Source organism: Pteropus alecto, unplaced genomic scaffold, assembly GCF_000325575.1.
Source record: "Pteropus alecto unplaced genomic scaffold, ASM32557v1 scaffold21, whole genome shotgun sequence".
Classification (NCBI taxonomy): Eukaryota; Metazoa; Chordata; class Mammalia; order Chiroptera; family Pteropodidae; genus Pteropus; species Pteropus alecto.
The window spans coordinates 2941698-2958250 of NW_006436282.1; the positions used below are offsets into that span (position 1 = coordinate 2941698).

A 16553-nucleotide genomic window follows, 5' to 3' on the forward strand; every position below is an offset into this window, starting at 1 on the left:
TTCAGCGGGATCATATGACTCTTCTGCCTGATATCATGTGAACAGAAGAAATAAGAGTCAATTCCAGACTTAGGCAATGGAAAACCCATGTAGGATTTTTAAAGTATGTTTTCCCAATGGTGTTGTGATAGTGGAGGAAAATTCAGATAGAGGTGGTGAAGCCACAGACCAAGGTAGCTTGGATTTCTGAGAGATCAAATAGAGGACATTGGTTCTGGAACTACAGTGGACTACGAGGTGAGAAATAAGCTTATTGCATTAAACCACTGACAATTGAGTGTTCTTACAACAGCATAATTTAGTCTATACTGATTAAATCTTAGCTTAAGGAAAATTAAGAATATATTGGCAATCAAGGAAGAGTTTCGTAATCTCGCTAAGGGAAGGCTAGAGATACAACTGGGCAACTAGAACCAGTAATTCCAACTGAGTTTAACAGGGTGAAGATGTATAAGCCTTCAACAGGAAAGCCACTGCAAGGATTGTAAGAGCAGAACCAGCTCAAACTGGTCCTATTCTGTTTCTAACAGACATGAACCAAAGTTTAAACCTTGGATACACCACTTAGGAGTAACACTTGTGAACCCTTAACTACTCCCCATCATGGAACCAAAGATCGGGGGCATGACTGGAACCTGAACACGGGAACCCTTTCAAAAGAGAAGGATCCACTGTCCAGGAAGATCTGGTGCTGAAACCCCTTATAAATCTTGCTCTGATCCCTGGATGGGGGAGAAAAATTTGTGCCTTGTCTCCTGTCTCCTTGCCGGTGGACCTCACAATATAAGCTATTTTTATTTTCTCCAAGGTTGGTGCCATAGTATTGGTTTCTACACACGTCGGGCAGTGAGCCCTTGCTTGTAGCAGCATCAAGATATTTGGTAATGGTAGTGCATTCTGCCCGAGAAGATTTAGGAATTTTGAGTGCAAATATGTTAGATAGGTCATCCGCAGGTATTGCAAGATGATGTCAGGACGGAAATAAAAACAAAAGAGACTGAGCCGCACACCTATGTCTTCAGTGAAAGCAGGAGAATGACTGGGAGTTTGAGACCGTAGATAAGAAGGGATAAAGAGTAACCCCAATGGGTGACACAAACCTTAACGAATGTGGGGTTGTAACAAAGGGTGAAAATGTAATGGTTCAGATGCACGATTGTTGATCTAGAAGAAGGTAGTTCTCAACTCCAGACCCAGGAGAATGTGAGTATTAGAGAAATGGGGCCTTAGAGGAAATGGTATTTAATTTAAGATTTCATTTAAGACAAGACTATAAAAGATACAGGAAAAGATATTTGCCATAGATTGCAGATTGAAAGGGCAAAATTGAAACTAGAACAAAGCAGCCAACTGAAAATACGCTTTGGTGACAGTTAATAACAAACTTGACACTGCACAAAATTGCATCCTTGACAAAGAAGCAGACTTGAGAAACAATCCCAGAACAGAGAGAAAATGAAAAGCCCTGAATATGAAAAAAAATCTAATCCTTGAATAATAGATGTTCCTAAAGAATGCTCACTGTTAATAACAACTGAGACGATATGTGTAAAACTCCTAGTGAACACTTGAAAAATAGCAGACATTATTAATATTTTCACAAAAAAAACACTGAACAAATGTGCTGTCTTTTACCTGCACAAAAGCCTATACAAGCATGGTTTTGAACTGAGGCAGGTGAAGTTCAAACTGATGAGGATGAAGACATTTCTGACAAAACAAACAGCTAATGAGGATTCTAAACTTCTACCTGAAGTTAATAAATTGAGCCAAATTCCTTCTCAAATTCTTACTATTATAACCCATGATAATAATGCATGTTTCCTTATGTTCTCACACATATTGGGGGCCACTATAACCAAGGAGACTAAAAACTCTTCACCTGTCTTGTGTTTTATCTAAGAAAAGTGTAATTTTTTAAGGTGGGTTAAAAAGGAAGCTATGAGTATTTTTACACATGCATTTGAGAATTGGGGTTTAAAAAATTGTGAGAGGAAATTGCTTATCAATGACCATAACTCGATAATTGGTGGGCGATGAACATTTTAAGCAAAAAGAGGTTTTATAGTTTTAGATATATAAAAAAATTACTTTCTTTAAAAATATGACCAATATTTTAAAACAGGGTAGAAGAAAAGATATTTTGTCTAAAAAGAAAATACATTTATGTGGAGAAAGAATGGATAGGTTTTGTTCCTGGCAAAAATAAATATATATATAAGCGTAGAGATTTCTTTAATTACATATCAAATTTCAGCAATAAAAGTAGTAAAAGTATACAAACAAGTGAACAAATAATAAGCAGATTGCCTGTAAAAGAACTCAAAATTTGGTGAGCTTCTCTTTCTTTATAATGTTCAGTATTAGAAAAGAGTAGAATAAACTTACAGATTATCATGGAGAAAACTACCCAAGAATTCTACACTCTAAATATTATTTTTAACGTAGAACGACAATGGAAAAATAGTCTCAGATATTTGCGTTCTTAGGAAATTTCCCAAAAAGTGGCCTGACTAAAAAATTTACCGGACACAGGTGACTGTTAACTGGATCATGCAAAATACGTGAAATGTATTCATAAAACAATTTATTTTTATTTTCCAGTGTTTTTTTAAATTATTCAGAGGATCTAGTTTCTCCCCTACAATGGGAGGAAAACTCAGGTGGGTCCATATTTTCTCAAGTAACTCTTAGGTAAGAAAAGATATATAGTCACTTTAAGTCTCTCAGGTCAGTCTCAGTTCAAAAGGTGGTTATCCGGGGCTAATAATTCAAGCTAATAATTAAAACTGAGGATCCTCCCCTCTCCTCTTGCTGGTCTGCTGCAGACTGAGTGTACAGCTGCGGAAGGGTGCATACTCTCTTTCTGCTCTCAGCACTTCTGCTACTTCTTATCCGTCTTATTGATGTTGGTCTCCAACCTCTGCAGAGTTGATGCAAGGGAAAGGGAAAAGAAACAAGAAGAGCAGGAAAGGTCCTTCTTCTAGACTCTAGCTTGGCCACCTTCTGAAGATGGCAGATGTTTATAGCACTGCAACCCGATTAGCGCCTAGAAATAAATGAAAATAACTGTAGTTTAGAAAATCGAATGCAGTAGTCAAAATTGTTTCAGAAAGATCCCTTTTATTATTTTTGGAAATAAACACAAAAAGATTAACAACCCTAGATTAAATTAATAAATTTGGGAAAGTAGGGAGCAAATGGTAAATAAGAGAAACAATGGGATGAGTTTCTGGTTTTCCATTAAGTGCTACAGGGACACACACTGTCCACGTATTCAGCCAAGCTTCCCACTCTGAGCACTGGATCAGCTCACTACTTCAGCACCCCACCTTGCTCTAACTGAGACAACATCTTTTAGGCAACAGGTAGACTTTTCAGTGTAGCTACAAATGCACTATTTCTCTTTTCTTTGGTGGTGGATAGTCAATTAAAACAACTTGAGCAGAGCATTCATAATATATCATGCACTGGCTGCCAGGATTCAATTTAGTCTTTCCTATGTAGGTTGGAGGAAGAACAGGCTGCTTAATTCATGGGGTCCAGTGCAAAATGAAAACGTGGGGCTTCTTGTTAAAATATATTCTTAGAAATTTCAAGATGGCAACGCAAAGCATTAATCTAAGTGTAGGGCCCTTCTAGGTGAGGAGCCATGTGTGAAGCCAACCTGACCAAAAATTGCTGCCTCACAGGATGGCCCATATTTCTGCATTTTTAGTTAGAGGCCAAAATGAACTTCACTTCCAAGTTTAATAATTTAAATACTGTTTATTGGTTGAAAAACTTTTATAATTAACCTTGACAAACCGTAGAAGACTAGATTGAGGTTACAGGACTAAACATAACGATTTTAACTTTGACAATGTAAATTTCAGTTGTCAGAAATGAGATGTGTAAGTAAGTAAAGGAGAAAAATAGCTTGGAGATGTCCTTGTTTTATAAGACAGCTGGCAAGAGATGATATAATAAATTCATGGATAGAGACTTAAGTATAAGAAAGTTTTAATTTAATATTTCAACAGAAAAATTGAAACATGAAGCTATCAAATATTAAGAGGAAGAAAGATTAGGAAAAATAAAAACTTATCTTTGATATCAGAAAGTAAAAAAATACTATCTAAATTTAATAATAAATAGTTTAATAAGCAAATTAGCTGGAACGGAGGTAACTGCCAAAGGATCTAAAATAAACATAGTTAAAAGAAGTGTCTTTGTAAATACATCTATTCTAGAAAACTATCAATCTTTTATCAAGTTCTTTTATACTTTTTATTATTTTAACATTTGCCTTATTATTTAATAAAAATAATTTCAAAGTATCAATGTAAGTTAATCCAAGAGGAAAATATGGTATAAAAATGGTTATTCAAGAAAATAGATAATGTAATTTCCCTTATATTTTGGTTCCTAGTGCTGGGCACTCATGTGGCTAGTGCTGTTTAAAGACACATAGCTGCTCAATTGCAAAAGTTTACTTCAATTAATTTTAAGGTGAAAGAATAAAACCCAAACTTCTTATATGGCCTAAAACGTCCAACATTATGTTTGTAGCTTCAACTTTATGTTCTATCTTTCTTCTCTCTTTCTTTCTGTTCCTTGAACATGCCAAGCTTATTTCCCCATTTGGGCCTTCGTACTTGCCGTTCCCTCTGCTTTAATGCTTTTCTTCCAAATATTTCATGGCTCCCCGGGTCAAAAGTCAGTTACTCAGTAGCCAGCCCTCATGGTCACTATCATTATGACCTGTTTTATTTTCTTCATTATATCTATCACTATCTGAAATTATCTTGTCACATATTTACTCATGTGTTTATTTTGTCTTTCAACTTGTATGCAAATTATTTGATAGCAGGGATCTTGATCATTTTATATACTGTCATCTCAGTATAGAAACAGAATAGAAACAGAATAAATATTTGCAGATAAAATGCATGAGTCTTGAGATGAGAGCATTTCAAAGAATGAATGAAATGTTCAATGTTGGGCTAGTTGGGACCAAAGGTAAAAAGGTTAAACCCCTAGAGAACCCAGAAAATGTGGTAAGAGTCCTCATTTTTCCCCTTCTAATCTACAAGAAGGTGAAAGGGGCTGGACTGAAGATAAGGGATAAAGGAACACTTTAAATGTAGAACTGCGACAACCCAATCCCCAGTGACATTTATGCTGGGACATTAGGTCGAAGACGAAAGTGTATTCCTGAGTCAAGGAATAATTTAAATCTAGAGAGTGTCTCCCTGACAGAAGTGGTGGGCTCTGAAATGCAGAATGTTTATGGAAGATATACGCAAAGAAAGCAGAAACAGAAAACATTAGCAGCTGTTCAGCAGATCTCTGCCTTTTCCAGCCTCTGAAAGACTGAGCACAGTGAAAAATAGCAACATTGTCTACACACTGGGGTAGAGGTACAAATGAGGTAAATTGGTGAAGAGAAAGTCCAAGAAGTGGGAGATTCAAGAAGATAACACCCTATTGTTTTAGATCTAATAGAAGGTTTGGATCTAAGGGATCTAGTAGAAGTCCTGGATAAAACCTCCTCCATCAAAAGTTAGTAACTGAGAGGGTATTCTGTAAACATGGTGACTGAATAGGGATGACTGCCCATGCTCCTCCAATCCCAACCCCTACACTTTTATTTTGGAAGTTCATTATTTAGCTTTTCATTTGCCTTTTATTTATGTGAAATTTAACACACACACACACACACACAATCTAATTTGTACTTTTACCACACTGCCAGTCCTTGTTTCCAATACTTTTATTAAATACTTTTATTAAACAGATGGTACTGCCCCATCTGTCATTACAGATGCTTTTTGTAAGTAAGTTTGTTTCGAGGCTCTCCAGTACATGTCCTTGGTCTAGTTGTCTCTCCATGCATCAGTACCACAATGCTTCGATTACAGTTTACTTGGCTAACTACCCCTTCTTCCTCACCTCTTCTTTCCTTCTCATTCTTTTCACTTTTTTTCCCTAGATTGATTTGCTCTTTAATTTCTGAAAATTCTGCGAAAATAATGTTTTAATTGAATTAAATTTATAGATTAATTCCGGAAAAATTGCCATCCTTGCAATATTGAATCTTTCTATCCATGAATATAACAAAACTTGCCATTTATTTAAATATAAGTTCTTTGCCTTTAATAAAGTTTTTAACATTTTCTCCATAATGATTTTATTTATATCCCAAAAAATAAATGAGAAAAACACAAATAACCCAATGAAATATGGGCAGAGGTTATGAACAGACAATTCATACAAGTAGAAATCTTATTGCATGTAAACATATGAGAAGACACTCAAATTCACTGGGAACCAGAGGAATGCAAACAATCAGAATACCATTTTCATATCATCTAATTGGCAAACATTAACTGTTTGGCAGCACCAAGCATTGGAAATAATGTTGAACCTTTAAACTGTACTGATGGACATATAAATTGATATAACCGCTGATGAATATAATTTAATATAATTGAAAATGTTCATAGACTACTACCCAGTAATTCTATTTCTCTCTTTTAAGAAATGCCTACACAATTTAAAAGGTATTTGTTAGTATGAAAAAACTAAAATAACTATCTTTAGTAAAGAAATGGCTAAACTATAGTTTAATTATACAATGTAATTCTATTCAGCAGTTAAAATGGAAAAAAAATCAACTCTCCATTCAAAACCATAATGACTGATCAAAATAGGTTGTAAAAGTGAGATACCACTTATATAGTTTTTAAGAACACAAAATAATCATATGTATGTTGTTTATGGATGAACATATGAGTAATAAAAGAACAAAGGTTTATGAGAAATGGCAAAAATCAACTTAGTAATTATCTCTGTGGAGAATGAAAGGAAGGGAAGAAAGGAGAAATGGGCAAGGTTTTTACTGTAAAATTTTATCTTGGAAAAAGGAAAACTAAAGCACATATGGCAAAAAATAATATCTGTCAAATATGGGTAGTGATATATAGATGTCTGTTATAATATTTTCTGAGATTTTCTATATGTTTAAATTATTTCATCATTTGTAAAAAGTCAAAGATTTCATGCTAATGTAATAATAAATATTCAGATGTAGAAACAGTAGATTTCTAAACTATCTCCATTTTAAATATAAACAAAATACTTTTGAATTGTAAATAAATATGGGAATTTCTAGAAATGCAACTATGGTATAAATCAAGGCAAATTAGACTTGGATTTACTGAGAATTTACCAAATTTTTTCTCATTGCAGAGTATCATATATATGGCAATGATGTTTGTAGTATTCGAATTACAATACAAAATATCTATATAAGTTCAAATATGTAGCTGTTAGGATTTTACACATGGCTCAAGCAAATCACTACATTATGTCATGTAGGATAGTCATTAACATATTGAATTTTACACTGCATCAATGTAATTTATTTATGTTACTTGTAGCAATCATAACTATGCAGTGATAATTATTAGAAATTATTTTCGTTTGCCTATACTTGTTAGCTAAGCACTATATTTGTTTTTAAAAGATTATGTGTGAAGGTAGATGATATTATCTATGGATTTTACTGCAGAATAGGAAAGGCATGTCTGAAAGAGTTGAGAAGCGCTGGTCTGGCCTCATCCTCTACCTCTCCACTGATCTCCCCACTCACACCCAAGATCTTCAAGAAATCAAGTGCATTTGGACAGGGAGGAAGGCCGGAGCTGGTTCAGACATATGCAATGGGGGATGTAGAGTCCCTCACCATCTGGGAAGATGGAGAGATGACAGTTTCTGCAGTAGCAGAGACCTCTTCCTGCTCCCACTATCATGGAGCTTTTGAGGTGATAGAACTTGGGGGAGATGTGGATGGCTCTGAGGGTCAGCTCGTAGCCTGTAGAGAGTAGAAAAGCCCAGCAGATGGAGCCACAACAATGACTGAGCACCGATGATCAGTCAACCTAAGCATGGACGACATATGGAGGCAGTTCAATTTCATTTGGAAAAAAATAAAGAAATGTGAGTTCTCATAACTAGGATTCATGAAATTGATTCTATCTGTTTGGGAGGAAGTGAAAGGATATTATCACACACTATGGGAGGACAGAAAACATTTAATATTGACTGATCCTATGTCCCTCAGTAATCCTGGTTTCAGGATTACCTTTTCCCTTGGGCCTGGCCTGGCTGGCGAGGCACCACTTCTTATGGCCAGCTCCCATTTTCTTCTGTTCAAATTCTCATCCTATCTCCCATCTTTGTCCCATTCTAAGTGCATGCAAATCTCTGTCTCCTTTGTCCGCAGATGAAATCTGAAAAGTCCTTGGTCTTTATCAAGCATTGCAAATTTTTATCTGTCCCATTCGCTATCATTCCAGACTACTTCTGGAGACTGTCTTGCATAAATTAGAAGGTTTGTGAAAGCCTTCTCTTATTAAAAGTTACGTAACCTCAGAAATAATTTACCCTGCTCCTGTAGAATGAGAATTTGTTGCATATTTTCGGGGACTACAGTTTATAGAATATAGAGAAAAACTTTTAGAGAAAGAAACCCATTTTCTGCCTGGAAAGACTCTACATTGTAAGAATGTCAATTCTTCCTAAATTGATGTCTACACCAAAATAAGTTCCAGATAAATCAAATGTTAAACATTTTTCAAATCTATTAAAAAACTAAATTATGATTTATCTGCATAATTATGCAATCTCTGAGAGGAGCAGGTCATTCTAATACTTTAAAAAAAAACTCGTTTGTTTTGAATTTGACTTTCTAAAGTTAACATCAGTGTATTTAAGAAAAGTCAAAATAAACTGATTTAAAAATTTATAGCAATTATGATAGCATAGGCTTATACTATAGTTTAATGAAGGGCTCATATAAATGTAAACAAAGCAGAAAGGCTTCCATGTATAAAAGGACAAATTTTGGGCAATTAACCAAAGAAGAAATACCACTAGTTAATAATAAAGAGAAAGTATTCAAATTCTAACAATCAAATGAATTCAGATTTTTTTTAATTCTTTTTTTTAAGTTTAATTTTTTAAATTAAATTTATTAGGGTAACATTGGTTAATAAAATTGTATAAGTTTCAAATGTACAGTTGAATAATATGTCATATTGTTCACCACCTAAAGTTAAATTTCCTTCCATCACCATATATTTGACCCCGTTTAACTGTATTTATCTCCCCTCTTCCCCCTTTCCCTCTGGTAACCATTAAACTGTTGTCCGTGTCCATGAGTCTCTGTTGGAATTCAGATTTTTTTAAAAGACCATTTTTTACTTCCAAATTAGCAAAAAAAATATATTTTTTTAATATATAACAACACACTGGTGAGTGAAATAGCACTCTTCTATGTCAATGAGAGATATAAATATAACTTTTGGTAATTATTCAAAAAGGCCCTTACTATAGTTTGTGTTTCAGCTTAATGACTATTTTAGGGGAATTCGTGGCAAGGAAATAAGCCTAAAATTTACATACAAATGTTATTAATTGTAGCATTAGTTATAAGATCAAAACTTTGGGAAAAAATCTTCACAAGCAACTACAGGGTAAACTCCCTCTATGGAATGGTATTAGTTATTTGAAAGTAGTATTTAAAATAATTATATAACAGCATGGAAATGCTTATAATAGTTAAAAAAAAAAAGGCAACGTTGGGCAATAAAAATATTAAAATGCAGCTAATCTAATTGTCAATTAAGAAAACAAAATTTTCAAACACAACGAAATCTCACTACACGCCCACTAAGTTGACTAAAATTAAATAGCCTGAAAATACCAAATGTTGTCTTAAATGTGACACCATAAGACCCTTCAAGCATGTTTTATGGGAGGGGAATCTGGTACAACACCTTCTGTTTGACACCGTCTAAGGAGGTTGAAGATATGTAAACCCGATTACCTAGCAATTCCACTCATAGGTGTAGAACCCAGAGAAACCCCTTCACATGAGCACCAGGGTACAAGAATCTATAAGAATGCTCGCGGCAGCAATGTATAAAATAGCCTGAAACCGGAAATGCCAATCACCAGTAGGATGGATGAATTGTGGATTACTTATGCTGTGAGGCTGAATACAATAAAATGAACAAAGGAGAGCTAAATATCATAACATAGATTATTTTCACAAACATAATGTTGAATGAAAGAAGCAAGTTATAAAAGAATACATGTTTATTATTTCATTTATATAAAACTCAAAAGTAAATGATACTAAACTATCTTGTTTAGAGGTATATACAAAGGTGGTAAAACTATAAAGAAACGCAAGGACATAATTGTAATAATCAGAATAATCGGCAGGATGGTGGAGTTGTGGTGGAGAAGAATACATAAGAAAGTGGAGGGCTTCTCTGGGTCAGGGGATGTTTGATTTCTTCACCTGGGATATGATTACGTGAGTGATGGCTTTACAGTATTTTTTAAACTGCACATAGATATTTTTACATATCATGTAATGCATCTTATACAGTATGAGTTGAATTCTATCCTCTCCCTCGCCCCTCCAAAAAAGGAAATATGTTGAAGTCCTAATCCTCGATACTTCAGTATGTTACCTTGTTTGAAAATAAGGTTGTTGCAGGTGTAATTAGTTAAGATGAGTAGGAGCAAGATGGACCCCTATTGCCAGTATGACCCGTGTCCTATATAAAGACACATAAGACAGCCATGTGAAGGCACAGAGACACAGATAGAACACAGTGTGAAGATGGAGGTCGACCTTGGAGTGACACCAAGGATTGCCTACCACCACCAGCAACTAGGAGAGAGGCATGAGACAGTTTCTCCCTCAAAGCCCTTGAAAGGTGCCAACCCAACCACCATCTCAATTTCAAACTTCCAGTCTCCAGAACTGTGACGAAATTTCTGTTGTTTTAAGCCATCTGGTTTGTAGTGCTTTATTACGACAGCTCTAGGGAACGAATACATTGTATTTCTGTGTTAAAAAATATTTTTAAAAAATTTCCTGAGTGTTTATGTTATGATCTCTAATTTCTTGAATAAATCACATAATCTAAAATAAAGAAGTAGTGAAATCATCCTATTTTATGTATTCCCTGGATATGTAACAGCGCTGAAAGACAACTACTGTAAAAATCAGGATCTCCTATTCGGAAAAGGAAACTGCGCAGCATATATAGTTATATCAAGAGTTCAAGAGTCAATTGTAAATGTCCAAGTACATTAAAAAAATAAAGAATGTAGCTTGTTCCAAGTTGGCCTGTAAAATTTCATCCTGACCCTTTGGTTCCCTTTCTTACTGGAAACTCTCCAGCATTTGAAGCGACCCTGCCTGTGGCTTCCGGGGACACATTCTTATTCATTGTGTTTCACTCCAGGGAAAAGAAGGGCTGACCTGAAAGGAGACCTGACCCGGAACTTCTCCCGGGCAGAATGCTGACGAGCACAGCCGGCTCCGTGAATGACGGTCTTTCGTTATAATCCTGCTTTCTGCAAGTCGGAGAGTTTACAGAGCGATGTACTTGTGGAGATCTCACTGGGGTTGAGGGGTGGGAATGATTTTTGTATAGGATACTGAGTATGCTTGTAGGAGTGCTGCCGTTGACAAATACGTTCCATATGATCAGAGGACACCATAAAAAGGAGGCATAAAGAAGCAATACATGGTGAACAGATTTTTTGAATTGACAAAACGTAACATGGTTTCTGAACTACTTTCAGGTTTTCAAATATCAAAAGAGAGTAAAGCACAGAAAAATTTTCTTCTAGAAGACTAATGAGGTAGAGTAGCACAGTAGTAAGAGATTATGAAGCCAGGCCGTCTGCTTTCCAACCTTCGATCTATTACTTCTTAGCTTGGCATAGTTATTAGCCTAAGTGCAAATTTCATCTACGAAATTAGGGTAAAATTGCACGTCCTGTGAAGGAATACTAGGAAGATTCGATGAGGCAATGTATGAAAACCATTTAGTTCAGAATGTTGCACATGTTAAGTGAGTAATAAATATTTGTTACTGGCATCATCATCATCATAATTATCATCATCATTGTTATCATAATAAAGAGTCTCTAACAGATTTATACCTGAAGTAGCTATATAAATTTCCAGTAGAATTGATAATAGAGTAGGACCCCCAGAGGTCATTTTGTTCATCATTAAATTCCACAGAGAAGGAAAATTTCAGCTTCTCAAGTTGACCATTCTAGTACTTAACATTCCCTATCAGAAATATAAAATTCACTTCAGTTTCTTGGTGTGTTAATTTTTAAGGAGCTTTCAAAGCACTAAAATTTTATATTCCTGATACCCATTGTCAACTGTAAATCAAATCTGTTACAGTCTCTAAATCATTGTCTTTCAATGGGTATTTATTTCGATTATACTAGCTTCCACCCCTTTCAATGCAAAACATGATACTTAGTCTAGTTTGGTGGTCAAAGTGTTTGTGATTTTTGCTTTTTCCATGTTTGTGTTCCAAGGGAGCCTCACAGACTTGTGTGGCTCTAATATTGTCAGTTTTCAGAAGGCTGGGCAACTTCCATACCACTAAAGTTTGCTTTCGGGTTTTCCTGCTTTGAAAGAGAAGAAAAACATGATTTTGTGACCAAAGAAACTGATGATATTTGCTATTTTATTGATAAAAACTATTAGTTATAAGAACCACTTTATATTTTCTGATCCACCTGGGAGAAAGGACTAAAACTCAACACTGCTGCAGCCTTCCAGCCTGCTCTTCCCCTCGCCCCTTATCCCCACCCACTCCCCACCCCGGTACATTTGCTGATTGTCCAGGAGATGGCACTGTTGTTTCAAAGGAGTGGCTTCAATGGAGACCACAAATGGAAGCTGGAAGAAGAATGTATGACAATCAGAAGTTAAAAGGAGAAAGTCTTGTTTAATGAACCTTGGCTATAATGGCAAATTAAGTTTAAATAATTGACTTCCTCAATCTCCCTTTTTAGGAGCGAATGTGAACATGAAGACCAACAACCAGGACGAGGAGACGCCTTTGCACACAGCTGCCCACTTCGGGCTCTCGGAGCTGGTGGCCTTCTATGTAGAGCACGGAGCCGTAGTGGACAGTGTGAACGCGCACATGGAGACCCCCTTGGCTATTGCAACCTATTGGGCCCTCCGCTTTAAAGAGCAGGAGTACAGCCGGGAGCACCACCTCGTCTGCCGCATGCTGCTCGACTACCATGCTGAGGTCAACGCCAGGGATGATGACTTTAAATCTCCACTCCACAAGGCAGCCTGGAATTGTGACCATGTGCTTATGCACATGATGCTGGAAGCTGGCGCTGAAGCCAATCTCATGGATATCAATGGTTGTGCAGCCATCCAGTACGTGCTGAAGGTCACCTCTGTGCGACCTGCCGCCCAGCCTGAGATCTGCTACCAGCTACTGTTGAACCATGGGGCTGCTCGAATATACCCTCCACAGTTCCACAAGGTGAGGTTGTGTCCCAGGGTGCCAAGTGGAGAACTGCATAGACAGCAGAGTAATGGAGACTCAAAGGGTGGCTTGGTTTGAAATCTCCAAGTAGCTCAAGTTGTTTGATGCTTGACTCTTTGGGCTAACTGCTTTTGATCCTCTGTGTGACCTTCCATTTACACTTATAACTCTAGCTATCTTGTCCTGGTCCAAATTTGTTTGGAATCTGGGGCAGAGAGTGGGGAATGAGAACAAGAGTGGGTGGCAGATAATTTTCCATGCCCTGCATGAACACCAATGAACTAGGAGTGACTTCCTGAGGGACTGCATTGAGAAAGGTCAGAAGGTCACTTTTAGTCACTACCAGGTGAGGTGAATAGTGTCAGACAGGCACACACTTGCCATCTCTTGAGTAGAATATCTGATCTAAAGATGAGTGAGCTTGCTTTGGAATTAGATGATGTGAAAGTGCGACTCAATTTTCTAGTTTAGTGAAAGCTAATGTCAATGAAGTACTAATAATTGTATTTATTATATGTAAGGAATTCTACTAATGAAGCACACTGCTATAAGCATTTCATATTTCTTAATTTAATTCATTTAATCCTTGTAACATTCCTATGAGGTAAATAATATTATTATTCCTATTCTACAGAGGAAGAAACCGAGACACAGAGCAGTTAAGTAACTTGCCTGATCTCACACAGTGGCAGTGCCAACGTTCGACTTTAGATCATTTGGTACTAGTCTCTATTCTGGTAATATCACGCTGTACAGTCTTTATTTTTAACAGTATTTATTGACAATCTCTAATGGGCTATCAGAGAACAGATGCTACCAATACTGATATGACGAAAACATGGTACCTGCCCTTGAGTAGCTTAGACTCTAGTAGGAGAGATAAACACATACAAAGATAAGTTAAATATGCCGTGGTAAATGACAGGTAGAAAAATAAAGGGTGTATAGGCACATGAAAGAGAGTTTTGCATTAGGTTGATGATAATGATTAATTTGGAAACCAAAATGCATTTCACCTTAAAATAAATCAAATAACACCATACCTAGGATCCTACTCACTCCAAAAATATTAATTCATGTGAAGTAAAGGAGTTTCAGGTATAAACCAGCTAACTAATGGAGGGCCACAGATAGTTTTCCTAAATTCACAGCTACATTCTACCTTTTACTTTGGTAAAATATCAGAGACTAGTCTGAAGTCCTGACAGTGTGAGGCTCAGTTGGAAGAAAAGTTCTACTAAAGAATTTAAGGGGCGTGCACTCAGTCAGGGCAAATTCCAGATGGATAACCCAGAGACCATTTAGATATGAATATGACAAGTTCAGTGAATCCTGTGATCTCAGTAAGGGGTCTTCTTTTGGCTGTCAGTGTTTTCATGGAAGATTATCAAATTCCTCCTTAGAATTATATGTAATACTCATAATATCCTGGAAATTTATAAAATTTTTATAGAGAATTCCAAATGATTATGATGAGGAGGACTAGGATAATAAGTTATAATGTTACAATAATGTACTTTGTTGAGCTCTAAATAGGCTTTATACAGATTATTTCATTTTACTTTTAGAATAACTTCTGAGGTAAGCACTGGCATTGTCATCATTTAAAAGATAATAGCATTAAGATATTTTCCTAAAGTCACAGAGAGTAAATGGTCAAGTTCATTCATTTATTTATTTATAAAATATTTACTGAGCACCTACTATGAGCCAGGCACTGTTCTAGCTGGAGCTAGAGCAATGAACAACAACAACAACAAAGGCCTTCTGGGAATGTACTCTCTAGTGGGAGACGGGAAAAAAAACATAATAAACAAATAAATATACTCTGATCTGCTAGGTGCTGTGGAGAAAAGTAAAGCAAGGTAAATAAAATAAGAGAATGTCCTTCTTTTTGGTGTTTGTATATTTGCTATTTTACAAAAGTTGATTAGAGAAAATAAGGACATGAAGGAACAAGTCATGTGGATGAAAATCTGAATGGGGAGAGAGCATTCTAATATTAAGGAAAAACAGGTGCAAAGATCCTGAGGTAGGAGAGAGCTAAGCGTATTTGAGGAAGAGCAGGAAGCCAGAGTGGCTTAGTGGAGTAAGGAGAAAGAGAAGTCAGAGAGGTGTATATGAGGGTGGTTTGCAGACCATATATAACCTTGCAGGCCATGGTCATATCCTTGGTTTTTTACTCAGAATGAGAGAGGAAGTCACTGAAGGATTTTGAGTTGGGAAATAAAAGTCTGATTTATATTCCTAAAAGACACTTTTGACAGTCTTGGAAAATAACTCTAGTGGGGCAAAGGTATTGCAATAATCTAGACATCAAATGAGGGTGGCTTAGACCGACAGTGGAAATGGTAGGTGGTAAGTGGTCAGATTTGGGGCATATTCTGAAGAGGGAGTCAGTGAGTTTTGCTGATAGATTATTTATGGGCCGTAAGAGGAGACGAATCAAGGATAACTTTAAGGATTTTTGTCCAAGGAATGGAAAGAATCAGGGGCCCTTTCCTGAGATAGGCACAAGGCAGGTGACACTGATTTTAAAGAGAATATCAGGGGTTTCGTTATGCTTAACATGCCTACTAGTCATCCGGGCGGAGGTATCAAATAGGCAGTCTGACATGAATCCGGTGTTCTGGGAAAGGTCCTGGCCAGAGAGACAAATGCGGGGATCTCCACCGTGGTATGCAAAGCCAGATGCATTAAACACGTGGTGGCTCTACTAGTGTTATTATCTACATCTGCTGAGTGGCAGAGTCAGTGCTCCTGGGTTTTACTTACCATAGGGACCTTTCCAGACAGGAGAGACAATGTGTGAGGCTGTCTGGAGACTAACTGCTGAGTTTTATTCTGAAACTCATTTCCAATTGACTGTGGGTGAAAGGTCTCCGCAAAAGTAACTGAAAAGACCTCTCCTCATTCCCCTCTAAGAGCCTTTAAACAGAATTGCTGTTTTCCAGTAAGAAGTTCTATGACTCTGAGGAAGGTCCCGGGTCCTTTCCACAAAAGCAGTCCCCTGAGAGGAAGCAGCGAGGAGGGTTAGGGGTGGTTGCTTAGGAACCAGGCTATGAGTTCTAGCTTGGCCATTTACTGTGTGATTTTTGAACAAGTTCCTCGGTCTCTCACATCCCAACTGCCTCATCTGAAGAATGAAAGTAAAAAAAAAAA

General features: G+C 36.7%; 1 protein-coding gene across 1 annotated transcript in view; it reads left to right on the plus strand.

Annotated features, from left to right (window-relative positions):
• The window catches only part of ASB4 (ankyrin repeat and SOCS box containing 4), a 53392-nt gene that overhangs the window by 32099 nt on the left and 4740 nt on the right, over positions 1-16553 (plus strand). The window contains exon 3 of the mRNA XM_006911918.1: positions 12898-13388. Coding sequence (XP_006911980.1) covers positions 12898-13388 — 491 coding nt within the window. The remainder of the gene's footprint in view (positions 1-12897; positions 13389-16553) is intronic.